The sequence below is a fragment of the Macadamia integrifolia genome, chromosome 13, assembly GCF_013358625.1.
Source record: "Macadamia integrifolia cultivar HAES 741 chromosome 13, SCU_Mint_v3, whole genome shotgun sequence".
Lineage (NCBI taxonomy): Eukaryota > Viridiplantae > Streptophyta > Magnoliopsida > Proteales > Proteaceae > Macadamia > Macadamia integrifolia.
Genome location: NC_056569.1, coordinates 7,047,173 through 7,068,563, shown reverse-complemented (window position 1 = coordinate 7,068,563; position 21,391 = coordinate 7,047,173). Strand labels below are relative to the sequence as shown.

General features: G+C 37.9%; 1 protein-coding gene across 2 annotated transcripts; it reads right to left on the bottom strand.

Moving 5' to 3' along the window:
* Nucleotides 1-1,350: 1,350 nt before the first annotated feature.
* On the bottom strand, nucleotides 1,351-19,204 carry LOC122060208 (thiosulfate/3-mercaptopyruvate sulfurtransferase 1, mitochondrial-like). 2 transcript variants are annotated; one of them, XM_042623403.1, is made up of 12 exons: nucleotides 18,920-19,204; nucleotides 17,270-17,458; nucleotides 14,398-14,457; nucleotides 14,156-14,218; nucleotides 12,783-12,907; nucleotides 12,479-12,641; nucleotides 9,868-9,927; nucleotides 6,491-6,549; nucleotides 4,654-4,735; nucleotides 3,511-3,574; nucleotides 1,906-1,973; nucleotides 1,351-1,810 (listed from the first exon to the last, which is right to left on the bottom strand). In XM_042623403.1, the coding sequence occupies exons 1-12, from the start codon at nucleotides 19,019-19,021 to the stop codon at nucleotides 1,715-1,717; spliced, it is 1,131 nt and encodes a 376-aa protein (XP_042479337.1). In that variant the 5' UTR covers nucleotides 19,022-19,204; the 3' UTR covers nucleotides 1,351-1,714. The 2 variants fall into 2 exon arrangements, with proteins under 2 accessions (XP_042479337.1, XP_042479338.1); XM_042623404.1 differs by lacking the exon at nucleotides 18,920-19,204 and adding an exon at nucleotides 18,530-18,589.
* Between the last annotated feature and the right edge of the window lie 2,187 nt (nucleotides 19,205-21,391).

The following is a 21,391-nucleotide window of genomic DNA, read 5'->3' as shown; positions in this document are numbered from 1 at the left end:
ACAAAAAAAGAAATTTGAGGAAAAAATGGTTTTTCTTGAAGCTCCAAGAAATCCTCTTTATGTTGATATTGGTTGATATTGCAAGATATAAAATAAGAATGCAAAAACTTGGCAAAAATTGATGTTTAGTGATTTGCTATCGGTTGGGTGCAGTCTGATTTGGATTTTTTTTATTTTTTTATTTTTTATTACGTGATGGTTCTTATCGGGTTGTTGTCGGTTAGCTACCCCATTTGGTTTCGGTTTTTCAAATACATATATGCATTAAAAAAATACTGATAATAGTTTTTTTATTATTATCAATTTTATCTGTTTTGGTCCGGGTTTTATATTGATTTTAATTTTGGTTGGCCCATTCAGTCAATCTGGTTCGATACCTACCGATCTCATAAAATCTCAAACCGATAAAGGTCAGTACGGACCCAACAGATTCGGGCTAGAAATTGACAACCATAGGGCCTAGGCGGATCTCACCCTCCGTTTATATTTTATCTGTTGTGATAAAAAGGTTATGTTTGGCTGATTTTTACCGATTGACCACCCATCCTGACCGATTCTAATCCAATTCAGATCTGAATCAGAAAGGACCGATTCAGATTCCAATTTTTTGGATTTTTAAACCCTGGTTAAACAGAAGAGGGACAAGAAGAGATGCAATGGAACAAAAGAGGCACCACAGGACTTGAATCCTGGGAAATGAAATGATTAGAAGCATGATTCCTGAATATTAGTGAGTCACCATAGGATAACCGATACCCCAAAGAACATGCTTATTGTTGTCTTTTAAGGCCTATCATATCTATTTTGATGCTACAACTCCCATGACCGTAGAGCTGCTCTGAAGCTTTGAATTTTTTCCTGAGCTCATCACTAATGTGTGCTTGATCGTTGGTATAAACATTAATGCTGGGACCCAATTAGCTCATCTTTGCTAACTCAGTCTCAGTGGAAGAGAACTACCCTCCACTTCATTATATCAATTCCCATAAAAAGCTCACACCGATGCAATGAATGTAACCCTATGGCAAAACAAATCATTTTAGGTAAGTGCCAAAAAGGAAATATATTAGGTAGGTAATCTGATTGCAATTTCTCACCATGATTAATTTCAGAAAGAAAGGGAAAATCTGACGACCTGTTTATCCATGGAAACCTTGCAAGCATTATGGCTTAGAACTAAGGAGAACATTTTGGAAGCATCTCAATGCCTAGTATGAATCAACAATAAGACGCAACACCAATTCCATATCAAGTTCTGCTTTTCTTCAATCCCTTTTCCAGTGTCCATTGGAAGATTATGAGTAGAAGATGGTATTTGTCGAAAAAAGTCACATCCAAGAAGATAATGTAACTGAAAACTGAGATTCATGTTTCCTTCAATCTCAAAAACCGTTCCCTACCATAACAAAGTTCAATTTTTTTCTTCTTTTTTTTTTTTTTTTGGGTATGTGTAAAATACAAGTTCAGGTTGAATCTAATAATTTAATCAATCACATTCTTTTAAGGACATCTGATTTGTCAGTTAGTCGTTCTAAAATTTGACAGTCCTCGCTCCAAAAATATTGATGTTCTATAACAGATTCAAAATAAAAGCAACCCAGATGTATTTGATCCGTTTTAAGTACAACCAGCTTCATCATGAATTCTTTGGGTTTGAAGAAAATCTGCATAATAGGGCATACTTCATGAATAACCCTTTGTAGTACTGCATGACCTATGAAGTGGAGACAGGTGTGTCAGCTTGAGCTCCCCATTCAGACCAAGATCCATCATAAACAGCAACATCAGGTTTCCCAAGTCGATGGAGACCCTGGAATGTGAGTGTAAGCATTCTTTACCAATGCCATAATCCAGATTCCAGAATATGATTTAGCAAATCTCTCATTTTACCAAAGAAAAACTCACCAGTGCAAGAATGCAAGCAGTGACACCAGTGCCGCAAGATGTGACCACAGGTTTATCCAGAGAGATACCTGCAAACAAAATATGGTGAACATAATAAAAGTGGAATGGGGACCAAACATCCACTGAAATTTCATTAAAACAAAAAAATATTGCAACCTAATTATGACCATGTAAACATATAGAACTCTGGGACTACATTGATAAACATATAAAGAATGTACAGCAAAAGCAAGTTCACAATATACAAAAGGATAAAATAATATTTCACTATATCCCAACTACATAGAAGGATGAACCCATACCAGATTGAGTCGATTGTAAGCATCACATCAGCCAAAACACCTGTAGAATGATATTCCTCTCTCTCTCTCTCTCTACATATATATATATATATATTTGGGACAGTTTTCTGTTCGAGAGTGGCCCTGCGCCAAAACACAAGGGGGCATGCAATGACCACCATGCCCCTCCTTTGGGGGGGGGGGCGCCCATGTGTCTGGGCACAGAGCCGCTCTTGCACAGAAAACACTTGCCATATATATATATTGTGTGTGTGTGTGTGTGTACCGTCCAATTGCCATGAGATCTCATTATTCTTGACCATCCACCCTTAATTTCCAATAAATATATGCTAGAATAGGCTGGAATGTGATTGTAAGGATACATGGGAAATAAAATGTACATGAGGAGAAAAAAAGTCGGTGAGAGAGACAAGTGACACTGACGATAGGCTTGATTGTTAGCCGTATCATACAACACAAGTCTGTTAATAATAAGCTTATAAGAGAGAAATTGCATAGCTGCCCTTCACTAACAGCATAACATAAGAACCATAAATAATAAGAAAGGAAAAGAAGAAAGACACTACCATCCCTACTCCTACGGTAGGCAAATAACAACTAATAACTTGAAAAAATTGATAAGAATAAAATGCTAAGAGGGGAAAAACCCAAGAAAAGGGTGTAGATTATAAACAGCCAAGGAAAGTTCGAATTTCTCAAATTGAAGTTCTTGAATCCTATGGTCAACCTCTATCCTGTAGATCACATTGCGATTCCTGATCATATCTTGTCTATTTTTCTCCTTTATAATTTTTTCCCCACAATTTTATATAGAGCTTCAAGAGATAAAAATTTTCTGCCATTGAATTCTCAGATTTTCTGGGTTTTAGAAGGACTGTCTCATTGCCTCAAATTTATCTATCAGATTCGGATCATATTTTACATCAATCTACTTCTTGTATGTTCATTCGACCAGAATTTCAGGCTGATCAGAATTGTTCAAATTGAGTTATATGGTTTTCTCTCAAACCTGGTTCTTCTCAATACCTGTGATCCTGTTGCAAGCTAATCTCCCACTGGATATTTCTAGTTCAAGTTTGGCATTGCATCAACAGCTTCCTGATTTTAGAACCAACTGATACTTTTTTTTTAGCGGAAAATTCTAGGCCTTTTTTTTCCCATAATTAATCGGTAGATTTCATGACTTGTCAAAGAATTATAAAATATATATATATATATATATATCAGCCACATTGCAGAGAATCTCCGTATCTAGATAACAGAAAAAATCAGTTGGATCATACAAATAATTTACAGGTCGGACCTTCTTGTTCAAATCGTTTCTTAAGCTCATCCGGAGGTAAGAGGTTCTGTGAACCTTCTAACATCTGCAAGGGACCAGCACACAAGTTATAGAATAAATTCATTAGGTAAAGTTTTATTTGAATATGATGGATGAACAAATTAAGATTTCCCTTGACAAGTATATTTTTGTCAAGACATTTAAGGAAAGCATGCAAGATGGACAATACACCTTAAGCAAGTAAAATAATACAAGTCAGTGAAATATTCCTACTAGATTAGTTTTCACGGTCCTGATATTTGCAAAACAATGGAGGGGGCTCAACACTCTGAGAGGCGCAACATGAGTAAACCACCAAGCCCTCTCAAAATTTAAAATTTTTAGCTCGTTAAAATCATATCTTTTGATCTACCCTTTCAAACATGGTATACTTTTGGTTATACTAAAAAAAGTAATAACTGAATTGAGTTGAATGGTCAAATAGGATTCATGTAACCAAACACAGTTAGTTGGGATAAGGCCTAGTAGAATTGAATACTACAAGAACTAATATCTTTTACAATTCTTTCCCCTTTCTATCCTTCACCCATTTCAGGCTCAATTGACATTAGAATTTGCAAAATCTCCTCAAAAGGATGAATCCCAATGAATGTAGAAATAAAATCTGGATGGAAACTCATCATTGCATTAAGGGAAAGTGAGAGTTTTGGAGAGGCATGAAGACGCAACTAAGATAGCCCCAAAGAAGATTTTTTTTATGGTAAAAAAAAAAAAAAAAAAAAAAAAAAAAACAAACAAAACAAAACAAAACAAAATAAATAAATAAATACAGGTTGGCTTAGAACTTTGGATTCAACTAAAAATAGGACAATTAAGAACTTGATGAATGTAGACACCAACATTTTGTAGAAGAATATAAATCTTGTTGATATACATTGTTGTGTGTTGTGGCCCTTAATAACTCGAGCTTTTGGATAAGCAGTTGTAATATGGTATCAGAGCCTTGTGTATTAGTGTCTTTTTTTTGGGTGTTGGGGGGGAGGGGGTGGGGGGGAGGGAGTGTTGAATCAATTGTTGTGACCCCTACTTAACAGCTTGATCTTTTGTGATAAGTGGCTGTAACAGATGCCAAACGATGAAGAAAACCAAGGGTAAGCTTTTCACCTGAACAAAAGGAATACATTTGCTTCCTGGTACATGACCACTTCTTATTCCCTTTCGAGGCTCTGGTGCAGCTCCATCAAACCTGCAAAAGGACCAACAACATCTCTATCAAATCCAAATATAAGATTCCTTAAGATATGGACCTAAAGAAATCCTGTTTATTTTCTAGGCATTTGTTTCCTTGCTAATCCAGTAGTTCTTAGAACTCGAAAGGTTCTTAGCACTCGAAAGGAATTCCCCAACTTCAGTTGTACAGTTGAAATCAAGGTAAAAAGCAAGCTTCAGGTTTTTCAAAATTCAGCCTTAGTTTCAGAAATACATTGTTCATATGTATGTTCACTTTGGACAACTACACTACTCTGTTGTAAATTTGTCAACTTCACAGCAGGTGCCATGTCTGTGCTCGAGTCCTTGTTACCTAGGCTGTGCTTCCGACTCCTAAATCAATACTGAAATGCAATACAGAAAATAGGAAAACAGCATACAATCAAATATTCCAGTGTTCTTATCAATTAATAAAAGGGGCTGCATCCTGGCTATTCATACAACCACCACCCATGGAGGACAGCCACCCTATCATATCATATAGCTGACTATTTTCCTGAATCCTTATCATGCAAAATATTACAAAAGGGGAGGTGAGAGATAGTTTTTCAGGAAATATATTTCCATTCAAACAAATGGAGATTCAGAAAATAAAGAGACAAGTAAACAGTGTTATCCTCCTAAATTGTGTGAAAAAAGAGGCTGATGCATCATATAGAATTAAAGTGGAGATGTGTGTCTGGAGTTTTGTGCAACTGATGTGTCCCTATAAAGCTTAAAGGAAAATTCTATAGGACAGTTGTATGCTTGGCTATGATGTATAGGCGGAAGTAGTTTAGAAGCGACATATAGATGAGCTATGTATAGTGGAGATGAGGATGTTAAGATAGATGTACGGGAAAACTAAAAAAGATAAAGTAAGGAATGAAAGCATTAGAGCGAATTTGGGAGTTGCCCCAATCCACAATAAGCTTAGAGAAAGTCATTTGAGATGGTATGACTATCTTCAACGGAGGCATGCAGATACAACTGTAAGGAGGAGTGATCTAATCCAGATAGAAGGATCTAAAATAGCTAGGGGCAGGCAAAAAATGACCATAGGACTATAGGAGTAGTGAGGAAATACATGCACAGATTAGGGCAAGAGTATGATCTTGAATACAGCGGATTGGAGGGCTAGGATCCATGTAGCGAGCCCCATCTAGCTGTGTTCTACTTCATTAATGTTTTCGTGATTTGTTTCCTTTCATCTTTACTTTCTTTTTTTTTCTTTGTCCTTGCTTCAGTTGCTTGGATCCATGTAGCTGACCCCATTAAGTTCGGGTAAGGCTTTGTTGTTGTTGTTGTTGTTTGACCATTTTGAATGTCGAGGTAATATTCTTGTCATAACCTCATCATTGACAAAATTAGACCTTCTAAGAATGAGCAAAAGTCTGGACAAGAATATAAATTGGCAAATGGAAGAGGAATTCATGCTTGAAGTGCAACTTTGTTTCAACAATTAACAATACAAGGACAACTAATTTTTAGGATAAAATCATCAAAATGAATATTACTACAGAACTTGCAACATATAGCATAAAGCTTCACACAGTAAGACCCAAACCCTACCCTGGCCAGATTTCTTCCTGTTGATAGTCCAGTCTCAATTGATTGAAACTGCTCTACTTCATGCTAAATCATGAAAGAAGCCAAACACAGACAGAGTGACATGATTGACACTAGCCAAGAGAAACCTGGACAAAAAAATAAAAACTTAATATGATAAGGATATAATAGGAATATTACATACCTGGCGTTTGATCGAGCATCTATATGCTGGTATTCTTTGTCCTCGATATTTTTTCTGACCTGAAACAAATGGAATGAGGAATGAAGGACATGCAAACACTGCTTCGGATGATATTCAATCATGCTTCCCCCTTTATATGGCAGGACCTCAACAAGTTTTATTAAACTTAATTTTTAAGATTGAGTTGAAATAAAATTATCAGCCCAGTTCTCAAGGAATTTGGTTTATCCATCAGGCTTTTTGAGCTGTCACCTATTTTGAACAAAAGATATTTCAGAAAACTAGACCATTCAGTCACCAGACAGACAACCCACTATAAAATTTCAGAATGATGCAGAAGTATCCCCTTGAGACCTCAATCCCCAACTCCACCCCATAAAAAAATTCACCATGTCAGATGCCCAGCAGGAAGTGAATCAGAGAAGGAACCAAATATACAGGAAGCTTGCTAACATAAACAAAAAAACTCTGGCTAATACCATGTGGGAGGTCTGGACAAAGGGTGGGGAAAAGAAAATGCTTACAACCACGAAAGGAAAAAAAATTATATGCAGCAAGACTTGTTATTTGGAACTTTTATCTAGAAGAAATAGAGAACCATATTGAAATTTAAGTAATGATACAAGAACCAAAATCAAATGACAAAAAAAGCGTGCTTCAAAAGAATGACCCAAAAAACACTCTGAACCACATATAATCATTAAACATACTCCAAAATAACAGTTACCAGGTATGTTACGCCGAATAAAACTACAGTATAGTGTGAACAGGATCGAAACCTCAAATATCTTCCCTCACATTTGTATTTTGAGATGCTTATTTCCTATTCCAGTAACTTTGAGACTTCGGTTCAAAAGGGGGGGGGGGGAGGAAAGTGGATATAAAAGCAAAGGAAGAAGATCAAAGATCACCCTCGCAATCAACTTTTCTGTAATGCCCCGGCCCCATTAACCTTGCATAATATTGTCCTCTATGACCCATGGGCCTCAAGGCTTTAAAATGCGTTGTGCCATGTTGAGGAGGCTCGAGGTTATCAACTAGCCCAGCAATCCCTCCCTAGGCGATGTGGGACTAAAATTTGTACTCCCTCACCGATATCCCAAAACTCTTGGTACTTGCCGTATTCTTGGCGGGACACTTCACCAATCTCCCAGGTGGGTCCGGTACTTGCCGTATTCTTAGGTGTCACACCATCCGTCGTCAGGGGATCTGCCAAAACATTAGCCAATCTGAGAAATGACGAGCAAGACACCGTCAAAGCAATAGATTCACTGTTATTCTCCCCAGAGATCCACTTGATAACATTGCTAGAATCTCCCACCAAAATGAGAAGTTGAAAACTCCCATTCGTGGCATTCCCTGCAAACCCCGCCCACCCAAAAATAAAAAATACAAGTAAATAGACAGCTTCCTCAAGTACGTTTAGGCCTTTAAGGAGAGTTAAAACTTCAGTTTCTCAGACTACTCCGATGACATGAGAAAGACAAGAGCAACTCTCACCTCTTCGTCACAAAGACTCCAGTTGGCATGTGAACAACTATTGAAAGAATTCACCTGAGGACTAAAATGAATTTTTAGGGGAAATCTAAGCCAAAATCCCCTACTCTCTCAAAATTTGCACCTTTAAACACCTCTTTTTGCCCAAAATTAGACAAGTATCAATGACTTATCTTAGTCCAGTGGCAGGCCATCATCTCCATTTTATTAGCAATATCCGAAGTGCAATGGGACTTCTTATCAGAGAATTCTTTTATTTCTACCCTCCCAAATGTGCCAAATATGGCCATCAAGGAGAATCTGCAAGGAATATAGTTATACAGATGCATTTGAATCAAATCCCCTTTCCATTCGATAGTCACGCTAGGATATGAGATGTAGAATATAAAGCAACTGATGGGCCGGGGGGGGGGGTAGATAGGAAGGATGAACCCTAGGTTCAGATTACACACCCCTTTTACAGGTTAAAACAGAATTTAGGTCAAAGACAAGGTCAAAGTCAACCTTATCTGATGGAGGTCAGATTCTGGCCAATGTTTAAAAAACTGTTAATTCCAAAAAACAGCAATGTTCTAACAGTCAGATATGGGTGAATAGTCAAAACAGTGAAATTTCGAAACCCATAACCAGAATTTGAGAGAATTAACACAACAGCAGATCAACAGGTCTGATCATCCACAACCCTGGTCGAAGGAGCCTACTAGGAGGCCCTTTACACCCTGAGAGATGAGGGTAATCTGCTGGCCAGATTCCCTTATATCACCAATGCCAACTTCTGCAAAATAGAGCCAAAACAGGGCTGCCGCCAGCTTCTAGTTGGAAATTCTATGCTGTGATCTAACTCTAGATATGAATAGGATATGAACAGCAATAACATCTGAAGAGTAACCCTTCCAAACTCAGGTTAAATAAGATTCCAGCAAGCTTGAAGATAATAGATAAATCAATAGTTAAAGAAGAAAAAAGCATAGAGAAGAAGGATATGACATTATGACCTTTGATTTCCCACCAATAGGCCTGGATTAGAATCTCTCTGATCCCAAGAGTTTCTCACTCGTCACTGTCTCTCATAGTAGCATACTGTCTCAGCAGCAAAAGGTTCAGACCAAAATCTCATTGATCAAATTCGAGTACATGGCTGGACCCAAACTTAAATAGGGAGAAAAAAAAAAAAAAAAAAAAAAAAAAAAAACTCAAACTCTGAAAAGAAAAGCAGAAACCAATCCTTAACTAATAAGATAACATAAACTGACAAGGAAACTAAAATAATGAAGGAAGCTTACTAAAAACAGGATTGAACTTATAGAATCCAATCCAGGCCATCCAGCCTAACTAAAACACTTAATAAGTCCATTAAAGTGGTCCCAACCCAAAGCTTATTTCTAATAAAATAAGTCCATATAGGTGATTTAACTGCATTACAACTCCTAGCAACACAGGTCACAGTAAGTACCCTAGTGATTCTCTAATGCATCAGTGTCCAGATTTTACATGCATCTCCTAAATAACCAATGAATTTAAACAATTATCCACAAGGATCAACTGCTTCAGGATTACAAATTCGACATCAAGAAGAATCAAAAGCTTTAAAAGAACAAATAATGCATATGATCATAATTATCAAGGTGTTGCCTAGGTGTCTAGTTGCCTTGTTGGTTTCACTTGCGTCTAGGCCCCCCTCCAACGCCTTGGGTTGCCTAGACGTTATGACAACTATGCATGTGATTCTGATTCTTAATTTAACTTCTCCACTGTACGTCTGTAATTGCAGTTTATATATTTAGAATTTAGACAAACTGCTTATCATTGAGGAAGCAATAGGTTGAGGATTCATGCCACGTTTCTATAAATAAGAAACAATAACTAATGAAGAACCAAACCTGTTCAAGTGACCAGACAAGATGTGGCTGAAAATTTGTCTGAAACGTTATTGGGGTAACCTGTAGAGACAAGACTGCAATAAGTAAAAAATAAAACCAAAAGCAGACAGGAAAAACAGAGAAGTTCTTAGTTGTTAGAAGAATTTATATCTAGCATTATGACATAAGTAAGCTAGAAACCAAGTTTTTTAAATTCCAAGAGTTGAGGACAGTTCAAGATAAATATTACTAGAAAGAAAAACTGAAGTACATTTGAAGGTTCTATCTGGGCAAAGGAAGTTTGTCACCTACCAAATCTAAGTTGTGTTGGGTCAACCAAGTGGTTGAACTAGTAACCAGTAACCTTTTTTCTTTTCTCAGTTGGCCATGGTCAGGTTCAACAACAGTGGAAGGCAGTTCCTAAACATGCACACTTATAGTTTTGAATAATTCCATGTGAGCATGGAGACTTGCTAAATCAATTGAACATATTCGCCATCAATCCAAATGTTCCAATATAAGCACAGATTTGGACAAATCTGGATATGAAATCTTCATACAACTATACAAGTCAATTTTAGCTCCTTATACTTTGTCAACTTATCACCTACTCCCCACACACACCCCAACCCACCCCCCCCCCCCCAAAAAAAAAAAAAAGGTGAGAGGGAAGGAAATTTTGGAGGAAAAAGAAGCAACTCAAGAAGGAATTCTTGATTCTAATGCATTTAATATTTGAGTTATGAAATTTTCACCAGGAACAGTTAAAGCAATCCCTACTGACTGGTAAGTAAACCGCAATCCAGAGGCTAAGGAATGCATATAAGGAAAATTACAGAATTACACAAAATCAGGTTTGCTCTTATAAAACTAAGCACTCATTGTTTCAGTTAATACACTGTTTTGAGTTTGGGTTTACAAAACTACCCAAAACAGTGTTTCTCCCTCAACTAAGGACATGTTTGACGGTTCTACCACCCAGCTCCCTTAACTGATCTAGATTCTTCCGATAAGACCGTCTACTCCAGCCATGTCCCTGCGCACACGCGGCCCCACCCTCTGCTGCACCCAACCCTCCCCACCTGCCCTACCCTCTTCTTGCCACCCAGCCCATCCCTACCCCCTACTTCTCCCTCCACATGCACACACAACTAATTCGATACAGTTAAGAACTGAGGTGATTTTGTGATTGATTAATTGATTTACTGACAATTGCCATTCAATAGTTCTCTGGTATTGCAAGGGGAAATTAAGGCAGCGAGCATTAGGCATTAGGGGGAACTATGACCTCTCGCGCCCCACCCCTGCAAGAGTCTATGTTCCCTTCAGCCTTCACACTTTCTTTTTAGGATTCGTCAACACTTCGATAGAGAAAACTCAAACCAAATGAACGAGGGTGAAAACTTGAGAATTTTGTTTGATATATAGGCAGGGCAAAGGAACAGGAAGCTTTGGCAACAGAAGGAACAAGGCTCACATGCTTTGTGAGATGTTTGGATGCAGATTCGTCCTGTAGCAGTGATTGAAAAAGAAACGGTTCAAGATACAAATTCAAGATCGAGGCGCACTCTAGTGTACATAGAATTGAACATGGACTGTGGATGGAGATCGGATTCTTTGATCCTCACCGCCTGCTATTGTGAATGACAACTTCGTTATCGGTAACAGATTGAGAGAGCTGAATGATGGAGCAACTGATAGAGTTGATTCGCTCTTCTTTCTCCTTGTTGGAATCGGCAATAAAGTACACGGTCTCCCGGTGGTAGGAAGAACAGGGGAGGGAGGGGTAGGGACAGGGTGAGTGAGAGCGGGAGAATTACAGGGCTGGGGGTGTCCATATTAATGACCAGAACCTTGTCATCACTGAGGTCCAACTCCGCCAGCAGGTCCATGTCCAACAGGTCTCTTTCCTGGTGCAGCATGTTGAATTTGAAGGGCACCTCCATTAGCCTTGTGAAATTCTTCATTCAGTTTGGGTTGGACGATTGCCTGAGTCGAATAAAAAATCAGTAGGATTTCCTGGGTCAAATCAGAATTGATCAAACCCCCTTTTGACTTCTACCCGATCTTTTAAGGAAAAAAAGAACAGAGAAAAAGGTAGAAATTTTCAAACTAGGGCGGGGTTGGGTTGGACAATTGCAGGGGCAGGGTTAAAGATGGGTTGCAGGTTTTGGCAATGGGAATGAAGATGGGTTCCAGGGTGGGGTGGATTGCAGCGTGGTCATTGGGTCTCCGTAGGACAAGCAGGGGCGGGATGGCAATGGATGGCAAGGTGGGGTTGCAGCAAGGGAGAGGCGGGACAGAGGGGATGGTCGCAGGGACAGGTGAGGCTGGGGCCATGCGAGGTTTGCAGGGAAGAGATGTGGGATGGAAGGGACAAGATCAGGGGTAAAAAATCTCAAATAATGTAGGTAAGGGAGGGAGAGACACTGTAGTGGGTAGTTTTGTAAACTTAAACTTAATGTTGTATAACTTTGTTAGGTGAAACATATAGCGGGTAGTTTGTAAGGGGAACTCAAAAGTTAATGTTGTATAACTTTGTTAGGTGAAACATATAGCAGTAATTTTCCCTTGAATATATCACACACAAAGAAAGAATGCAATAGCATGTCTAGATGGATGAATAACTTACTGTCTGTCCCTGATAAATTTTCTCTATTGCTTCACTGGCAGCCTTAACTTTCAAAATAGCATCTCCAGAAGCACTGGATTCAACATCAAAACCTGAAGCACGCCACTGTGGCAAGCCTCCATCCAATACACAGACTCTGTCATGCCCAAATACTCTGAACATCCTTTCCATTCAGGAAAAGAAAAAGGAAAAAAGGAGGGAAAAAAAGAAAAGAAATTAGTTATAGCTACTTAAGCAAGGAAGGTGGTATCTGATTCATGATGTTCAATGACATTGGCTTTTAAGTATCAAGCATGCAACTCACCACCAAACACGAGCTGCGCTGAATATTCCCTTTCCATCGTAAACAACCACTCCATCTTTGTTCTCGATGCCAAGCGAAGAAACAGCAGCACTAAAAGCTTCCTCCGATGGCAACATGTGTGGCAACTGATCCAAATTATTTAAATTAAGGGAATAGAGTATCCATTAGATGACGATGATATCTTCTAATAAGAAAAATAACATCAACAAAGAAACACAAGTCCCAGCCAGATTGACTGCAACTTCTCAGCCAGAGGCATACTGATAGAAGATAAAGGATAGAGGATAGAGGATAGAGGATAGAGGGGAAGAAAGTGCACGATCACCCACTGCAAGATCTCTCAACCCTCTAGACGACCTATCTAGATGGTTGCAGACAACTAGTTAATCAAATCCTTTTTGTTGGTCATAAAAGGCATTGGCAAACATCCAAATAAACTCATCGTCATCTAGTTTAGTTAGCATGTAAGAGTGTCATCTTCTGTTTTGTCTACTAACACTAATTTATCTGTCCCTACATTTGAAATAAAAACTTCAGAACCAAAAATTCGGAACACAGAACCAAGCAAATCGGTTTATGGCAACTGCAGCATAAATCAGATTATTACAAGCAACATTGGATCAGCTCTCAATGTCTCAAGACGCCTTTAAGAATTAACAAATAAGGCACAAATGTGTCAATGAGAAAGAAAACTTTCCAATAATGGATGATGAAAAGGATCACCAGGAGAGAGAGAATTTTATCTACCATCACAAAATAAATGAGAGAGATAAAGAAAGGGGCGAAAGAGAAATTTCAATAATGGATGATGAGGAAAGGATCATCAAGAGAGAGAGATTTTATCTACTATCACAAAATAAATGAGTGAGATAAAGAAAGCGGCTAAAGAGAAATTTCAATAATGGATGATAAGGAAAGGATCACTAGCAGAGAGACAATTTTATCTACTATTGCAAACTGAGCAAGATAAAGAAAGGGGCACACATAAACTGTGAGAGAAGTTTCAGCTCACATCCCCCCTACTGACACACGTAGGTTTTAGACCCAATGGAGATAAAAAGGACAAAGCTTTAGAATATGGTTGACAATTACACATTGTGAAAAAATGATTCAGTGGCTGATGATACCAGGGGAAATGCCCATTATACTATGCACCATATAATTGAGTCATTGAGGTACAGTAGACCATGAAATTTGTATGTGGATGATTTAGAGGGTACCCTATCAATCTGATAGCGGAATGACTCATCAACTAGATGGCTTAAATCAAGGACTCATGTTGCCAAACTTGCCTGCTCGACCTGGTAGCTTAACCTTTCCCCAACAATAAATGCACAAAGAAAGAAGGTTTTAAGATGTCATAGAAATCTCACTTTTGTTGATTGATCTGATATCCCATTCACATCAAAGAAAAGGGCACCAGGAATGTGTGCAACCTGCATATGAAAAAATGAAATAAGAGTTAGACACCAGCACAAGTTGTAACAGAGTTGCAGCTGAAATAGTATTCTAGGATATTCAGAGCAAACATAGAAGTGATATGGAAGAGTTTCAATGCAATGGCAAAAAATATTGGTAATATCAAGAAAAGTTCAAACAGACTCATAATCTGCACCTGATACTCTTGAATTGGATTCCTCTGCTCATCTGGCATGTACCAGGAGGCATCCAAGACCTGAAGAAACAATTCAATAGTCATAAGCTGAAGAATGTACACAAATGCATCAAGGGACAACTAAACATTAAGATTTGCAACAAAAATAAAACCATTGAACATATTCAGCCAGTTATCTCCGTCTAATCATGCCACAATCTATTCAAACTCCAGATATGGTTATCCAAAATTCCCTCCCTAAGAAGTCAAAATTTTGATAAGAATCATTTTATTCAGAGAACAATGCAAGGTGTCAAGTATCGATACATATCAACATACTGCTCTGATATACATCGATGTAGCAAGATTGGCCACGCTCTACCGAAATAGATTTCGCAGAAAACCAGCTATATCCGATCTTGGTTGACCTTTCACCCCTAGCCACAAGTCATCCCCGTATTTTTCCACATACATGGGTTCGGTCCTCCAAGGCCTGTTAGAGCTCTCTTCAACCTGCTCATGAGTGGACCTGAATTGAATCATGACTATAAAAGCTATTCTGATAAGTTGATTCGATATAGATGAAATCGTGGAAGCAGACCTTTGATTTCCTTGGACCACGCAAGAATTCGTCATCCGATTGAATCTTCTTGTTCCTGGCCCTTGTATCAGTTCGATATAGTTCTTACATAAAAAAGATAATTTTTTTTTGCTAGAATCTTGGTTTTTCTTGCTTGCCAAATGTCACATTTAAGCTTGAAACTTGGTTTTACTTGTTTGTTTGTTGCTTGAAACATGTGTTTTTCCCCCCAAGTATCACATTTATTCACTACATACCAAGAGCCTAAGCCTTAAGTTTTGCTTTCCATACATGAATATTGAATTATAGTTGCCTCGCCACTGCCTACACGACAAGGCATTTTTTCAAAGGCTAGGCGTGTAATTGCCTTACTTTTGCACAAAAGGTGCCCGCCTCGGTATCCAAGGTGTCACCTTGGCTGCCTTGTCCAACCTGGGCGGTTGACTTGGTCTCCAATTTTTTATTATTTATGTTACAGTAATTGACGCTTTCTCTAACCTTTTGATTGACTTGTGTATATTCGTTACATACACTATCAAGCATGATAGATAGCATGCACGCTATTAAACAAAAAAAGAAAAGAAAGAAAGAAGAGGGAATAGAAGATTGAAGAGGTGGAACCCAAGGCTCTGGAGTGTGACAGGTAACAAAGACAGTGCGAATGTCTGGATTACATTGCTACTGCTGCACTTATAGGACCTAACCGGTAATTCTAGTCCTGCTAGTCCCTTTACCATTAACCATTGATTAGGTCAATTTTGCTAATCGTTTTTATGTTATACCATCAACCACATGTTACTTTTATGTAGATGCTTTAATCTTTCTTTGGTGCAATTTTTTGGAAGTTGAGGATCAAGTTAATGTTCGTAATATTCTTCTGCCAGAAGCTTAAGAGCTTAGGGCCTAATAGAAAAGCTATATATATATATATATATTATGCATGCCTAGCAAGGATTAAAGTATCGGTATCGGTATCAGCATCGGTATCAGTCGCCGTATCAGTCGACCAAAATTAAGATACGTATCTGAGGGTATCGTATATCAGAGACATGCTAAGATACGCACATAAATGGATATGAAACACCTTTTTAAACACTTTTGCATAAAAAATTTATTAAAAAAAGCTATTGATAACATGTATTATGCATAAACACTAAATTGAGGGTATCGCACTAAGAATTCAAGGTTTGTAGTTGTCCCATAAATGTAAAATCCTTGTTCTCAACCTTGATTTCCACTTTAGTTAGAGAGATATATGACTGACAGCAACTTTGGAACAAAAACCCCTCAAAAAATCGTGTTTTCTGAAAAGAATACCCATCTTGACCATTATATGACCGTAGCGCACTGTATCGGTACATATCGATACTCACCAATACGTACCAATACTCATCGATATGTATTGATCGATATATACCGATACTCATCGATACGTACTGATATTCATCGATACGTACCGATCGAAACATACAAATACTCACTGATACGTACCGACACATACCAAAATGTATATTTCACCTCGATTTTATATTTTTCATAGAGTATCAGTATGTATCGATAGTGCATTGATGCATATCGATGTCTCGTAGGATATATATCGATACGAAAGGATTTTAAAAATTCCATGTATTGTATCGGTGTGTATCGTATTGGTCGGATAAATTTAAGATACGTATTGAAGGGTATCGTATCGATATCTGAGATACTTTAAACCATGTGCCTAGGTCACCTAGGTGTTGCTTAGGAACCTGGCCAGCACGTTGGGTCTCCTTGTCACCATGATAACTATGACTGTTCAAACGTAAGATCCTATTGAATAGTTCCCCAGCAGTCCCTTCACTGGTATAGAGATTGCCCATTATCTATCTGAGAAAAGATATAGCACTTCAACTTTCAAGATCCTTGATGTCTTTATAACCACACACCATTCACTGGCATTTGTAAAAGCCAAAATATATAGATTTTTCCTCCACATACGAGCCTCCATCCAAATATAAAATTTGTATTCTCCATTCCCCTTAATTGAAACTCTGCCAGTTTGTGACTTCTTAGTTGATATGTTCTTCCTCTCTAAATCTAAGTATGGAATGATAGACATAGTCGGTGCAATGGATGGTTCACCCAGTTGGGGTTTTAAAGGAAACTAGTCAGGCTAAGAAAATTTTTAAAATGAGGAACGGAAAACTTCAAACTGACCAGAGTGCATAAAGTAACAAACAGAATTCAGGAACTTTTAAGCGGTAAAACAGTCAAATAGTACTAACAGTCAAATGCCAATTAAAATAAAAGAATGCGAAATTAACAATCAAGCACCTTGATGTCAGGATCCCTAAGATTAGCATGAAGCCAATCAACAGAAACAACAGGATCACTAGGGGACACAGATTCCGTGACAAATGTTGCTTTTGGTCCAACTGCTGAAAAAACCATAGCCAAATGGACCAAGCCACAAGTTGTAGATGCCAGAGAAGAAGGGTCAACCCTTCTGCAAAATGTATTCATCTGGAAACAGAAAAATAAAGCAACCTAAGAACTCATCCAAGAAAATAAAGGAAAGAGAGGCAAATATTACTTTTAAGAAAACAAATCTTCCTGGAAGCAGAGAACCAGGAATATCTCTATCTAATTTCTTTATCAACTCTGCTGAGGAACATAACTGGCAATTGTCTTAAAATATCCATTCTTCAATTAATCAAAATTTCTACTCCAATTATAGAAACTCAACCAGGAAAGAATATTGAGACAGTTATCAAACACAAGCTAAGTCATATAAGAACTAATAGTCAAATTCATTAAGGAATTAATAAGCAAGCGAAGTAGAGAAAATAGAAAACCAAAATCCCCCGTTAAAGTCCTTTTAACTTTTCCAAATTACACCATATTATTCCCTCTCACTGAAGTAGGCATTGGTTTTCATTGCCTATTCAGGTGATAATTGGCACATTGCAACACCTTTATCAAAAGCATTGAAACCCTAAACAAAACCATTTTCTAAGCATTAAACAAACCATGTGTATGCATAATATTCCTGTACATACACAATATGATATACAAAACAGATAAACAAGCAATCATCTACTCTTACTGAGAAGAAACTGGGTGAACAATCAGAATCAGACATTATGACACCATACAACCACAAGCTCTCCAAAAGATAATCCCCCCTTCGAAAACCTTATTCTGTGAATCCTGTTTGTCATCAGTTATATGATCATCTGACAGTTGAGATTAGATTATATTTTAGGTTCATTTTTATTTTTAATGCTAGCAAAAACAAGGAAAACATATGTAGTCAAATGGAACACAATGTGATGACTCAATTTAAATGGTAAGCTCAAGTCATATGCAATCAGATGGAACATAGTAAAGAAATATTATTCATTGAAGAGAATACGCCGTCCTTGTCAAGGCCCTCTTTGCTAAGAAGAACTCTCCTATTTCTGAAGGAAGAAGTAACCATGCTGAAAAATTAACCAAAACACTGGGGGGTTTTAGACCCAAATTGGGTTTCTTGTTTCTAAGGTATAGAATGCTCATCTTCAGTTCTTGCCCTTCACTTTTGTCCTGGATTACCTCACCCACCATCGGCACTGTATTCGAATCCTTTTTCTCTCTTGCAATAACGCAATCTTGCTACTCTGAAAAAAGGGTGAAGCCAAGAATTTTGTGCATAATCAAAGAGACGATGAACCCACAAAAACCAATCATTTATAGAGGACAGTAATAATCAGCAAATACCCATAACCCAATCATATAAGGATACGACGATCATGTAATAGACAACCCGCAGAAGAAAACAGAAAAATTCAGAGGCATTGACCACAGAAAGCCTCTGTTACACATAAAAATCAACACTTTTCGGGTTCAATCCGCTAGTAGAAAACCCAATCAACAAAAACCCACAAACAGAAGAAAAAAAAAAAAGAACAGTTGGGAGATTGAGAACCAGAGTATCTAACTTACATTGACGAAAGAACTGTAAATTTGAGACTTCTGAGAATAAGCAATCGAGGGCCGAATCGAACAAAGTCCCACAAATGTCCTCCTTAAAAGGGAAGAAGCCATTTTATCAGAAAATTTTCTTACAACATAAAAAATTGAATAAAATTGAAAATATATTATTCAGGCCTGCGCCCACAGAGAATTTAAGAAAAGAATTCAAGCATAGCTGCTGATCAGACGTAAACAGTAGCAGCAGAAACCAAGAGAAATTTATATTATGGGCGAAGGTCCGTTTCGCGGGGAGGTGGAAAGGAATCTCAAGTGGATATTTGTATATTTGCCACGTGGATCAGTGATTTGTTGATCCTGAGTCCCTGACCATTCGATCATCCTATTTTTTCCCAAACAAACCTAATATTACTACTCTGACAATTAATTGGCACTAGTCTGATGGGAAAAAAACATTTGTGAGTAATATGAGAAATCTCAAAACCTTTTATTTGGCCAAGAAAATTTCTATCGTGTCGAAACTTTTCGCATGAGTAGCAGGTGAGTGAATCTGCAATCTTCCATCTTTGTGGTAAAGAATGTTTCTTGAGTGCGCAGTCTCTGTCAATATGGGCCAATGACAAAACGCATATAAGTATAAAAAGGCGAGGATTGCAGGCCACGCAACCATAGATTAGTTTTTTGCATTTTCTCTCTATATTTTATATAACATATTTTTATTTATAGAACTGAAGTTCTGCCATTATGCGTATCTCCTTAAGTTTGGTTGAATTGGATGAACCACCATTGTGGTCTGATCAACCCATCGAACAAGGTCCAACCTCTCAAATTTTCTTTTTTTTGTTAAATTATTCAGTTTTTTGTTGAAAACATTATTAGAAAAAAAGGTTTTTTTTTTTTTTTTTTTTTAATCAACCCCTCCCCCAAACACATGGTGATTAATCATAGCTAATTTGGACGAGTCACAATTTCCCATTACATTTAAATCTAATTTATTTTATGATTTCTTTTAATTTACATTGTTTGTTCTTAAATTTGAGGACGTGCACAATAAATTGGTGCACATGCATAGACATACAAGAGGTGTGTGTAAATAGAAAAAGAAAGAGTATTTGATTGAATTAAACTCTAAAATTTGACATGTGATTAATGTAGATCATGTCTTATCCATCTAATGCTCAAATGGATATCATCTCTCTATGATATTATGCGTAGATTCATGCCACGCCCTCTCAGATCCTAAGTGGCTCTCTCTCTCTCTCTCTCTCTCTCTCTCTCTCTCATTAAAACCCCTTACTAGAAGATTTGCTTTTACACCCCTTGTTGGTGAGAAATTACACTGACGTCGTAGCGAACACTCCCCGTGATAATATTAGATCTGGTTTGGTGTTTTCAGAACAATTAGTAAACGGGCCAGGTTTAGATTGAGTACTTCATTCTTAACTTGGGCTATCTCAACCTAGCTAAAGGGCTAAACTAATATGGCTTTGGCATCTCCCTTATGTTAACCAAACTGGATTTGAAAAACCCTAGGGCTCAATACAAAGGTCAGGACCATGCCAATGGTAAATATGTTTTACTATCTTTAGATTGATTTGATCATTTTAATTGTTGGATGCTGAGGTCCCCTGATTGTATCTCAAGTTTTATTACTAATCTCAATCATTAAGCCTACCAATCTAATTTTCTTTTGTTTCAAAACGGCTTGATTTTGCATCAAATTCTTTTAATTATGGGTGTCAACTGCTTAGGTCCAGCCAATTTTGTTCAGGTCTAATTAATCTCTATCAAACCAATTTAAGGCCCGTAACATTACCTACCATTTAGTTAATCGAATCTTATAGGCTAGGGCATGGATACCCATACTTTTAACCTTTTATATGGACATGTAGTGGAGTTTGGCCAGGCTCAACCAGCGTATCAAACATATGGCTATCCAGCTTTTTCCTGCTCTGAAATTACTATGAGCTGATTAAGCTGTGTGGGTGAGGTGGGCTCCAAGTTTGACCCGGCCCATTCCCATCCTCATATTTACCAAAACACCCTTTAGATGCTATTTCCATTCTCTTCGTTGGTGCAACAATAATTGTTCTTAAACCTTGAAACCTGGGATTCACAATAGAAGGCACAGACCACAGAGCCAGAATTCTGTGTCCCATGCTCCCATGCACATCTGGGGCAGGCAGGAACCCTCAAGTCAAACTTTAATTACTCTTGATGAAATAACCTGCAACTTGTGCAGCATAATGCTTTGTGATAAAAGGGGGGTACCTCAACAATTACCTGAACCTTGATTGCGTTATGGCCGCGCTGGTGCCCATTTGCTGACTAATTCATCTTTGCAGTGGGAAGGCGGAGAGTCCTAAAGAATTTACTTTTTGGTCAGAATTTACCACATCACTTTGGAAGAACCAAACTTTCCAAAACCCAAAGGCTAAATCCAAACCCACCATCCCATAACAGCACCATCACCCAAGACCCAAC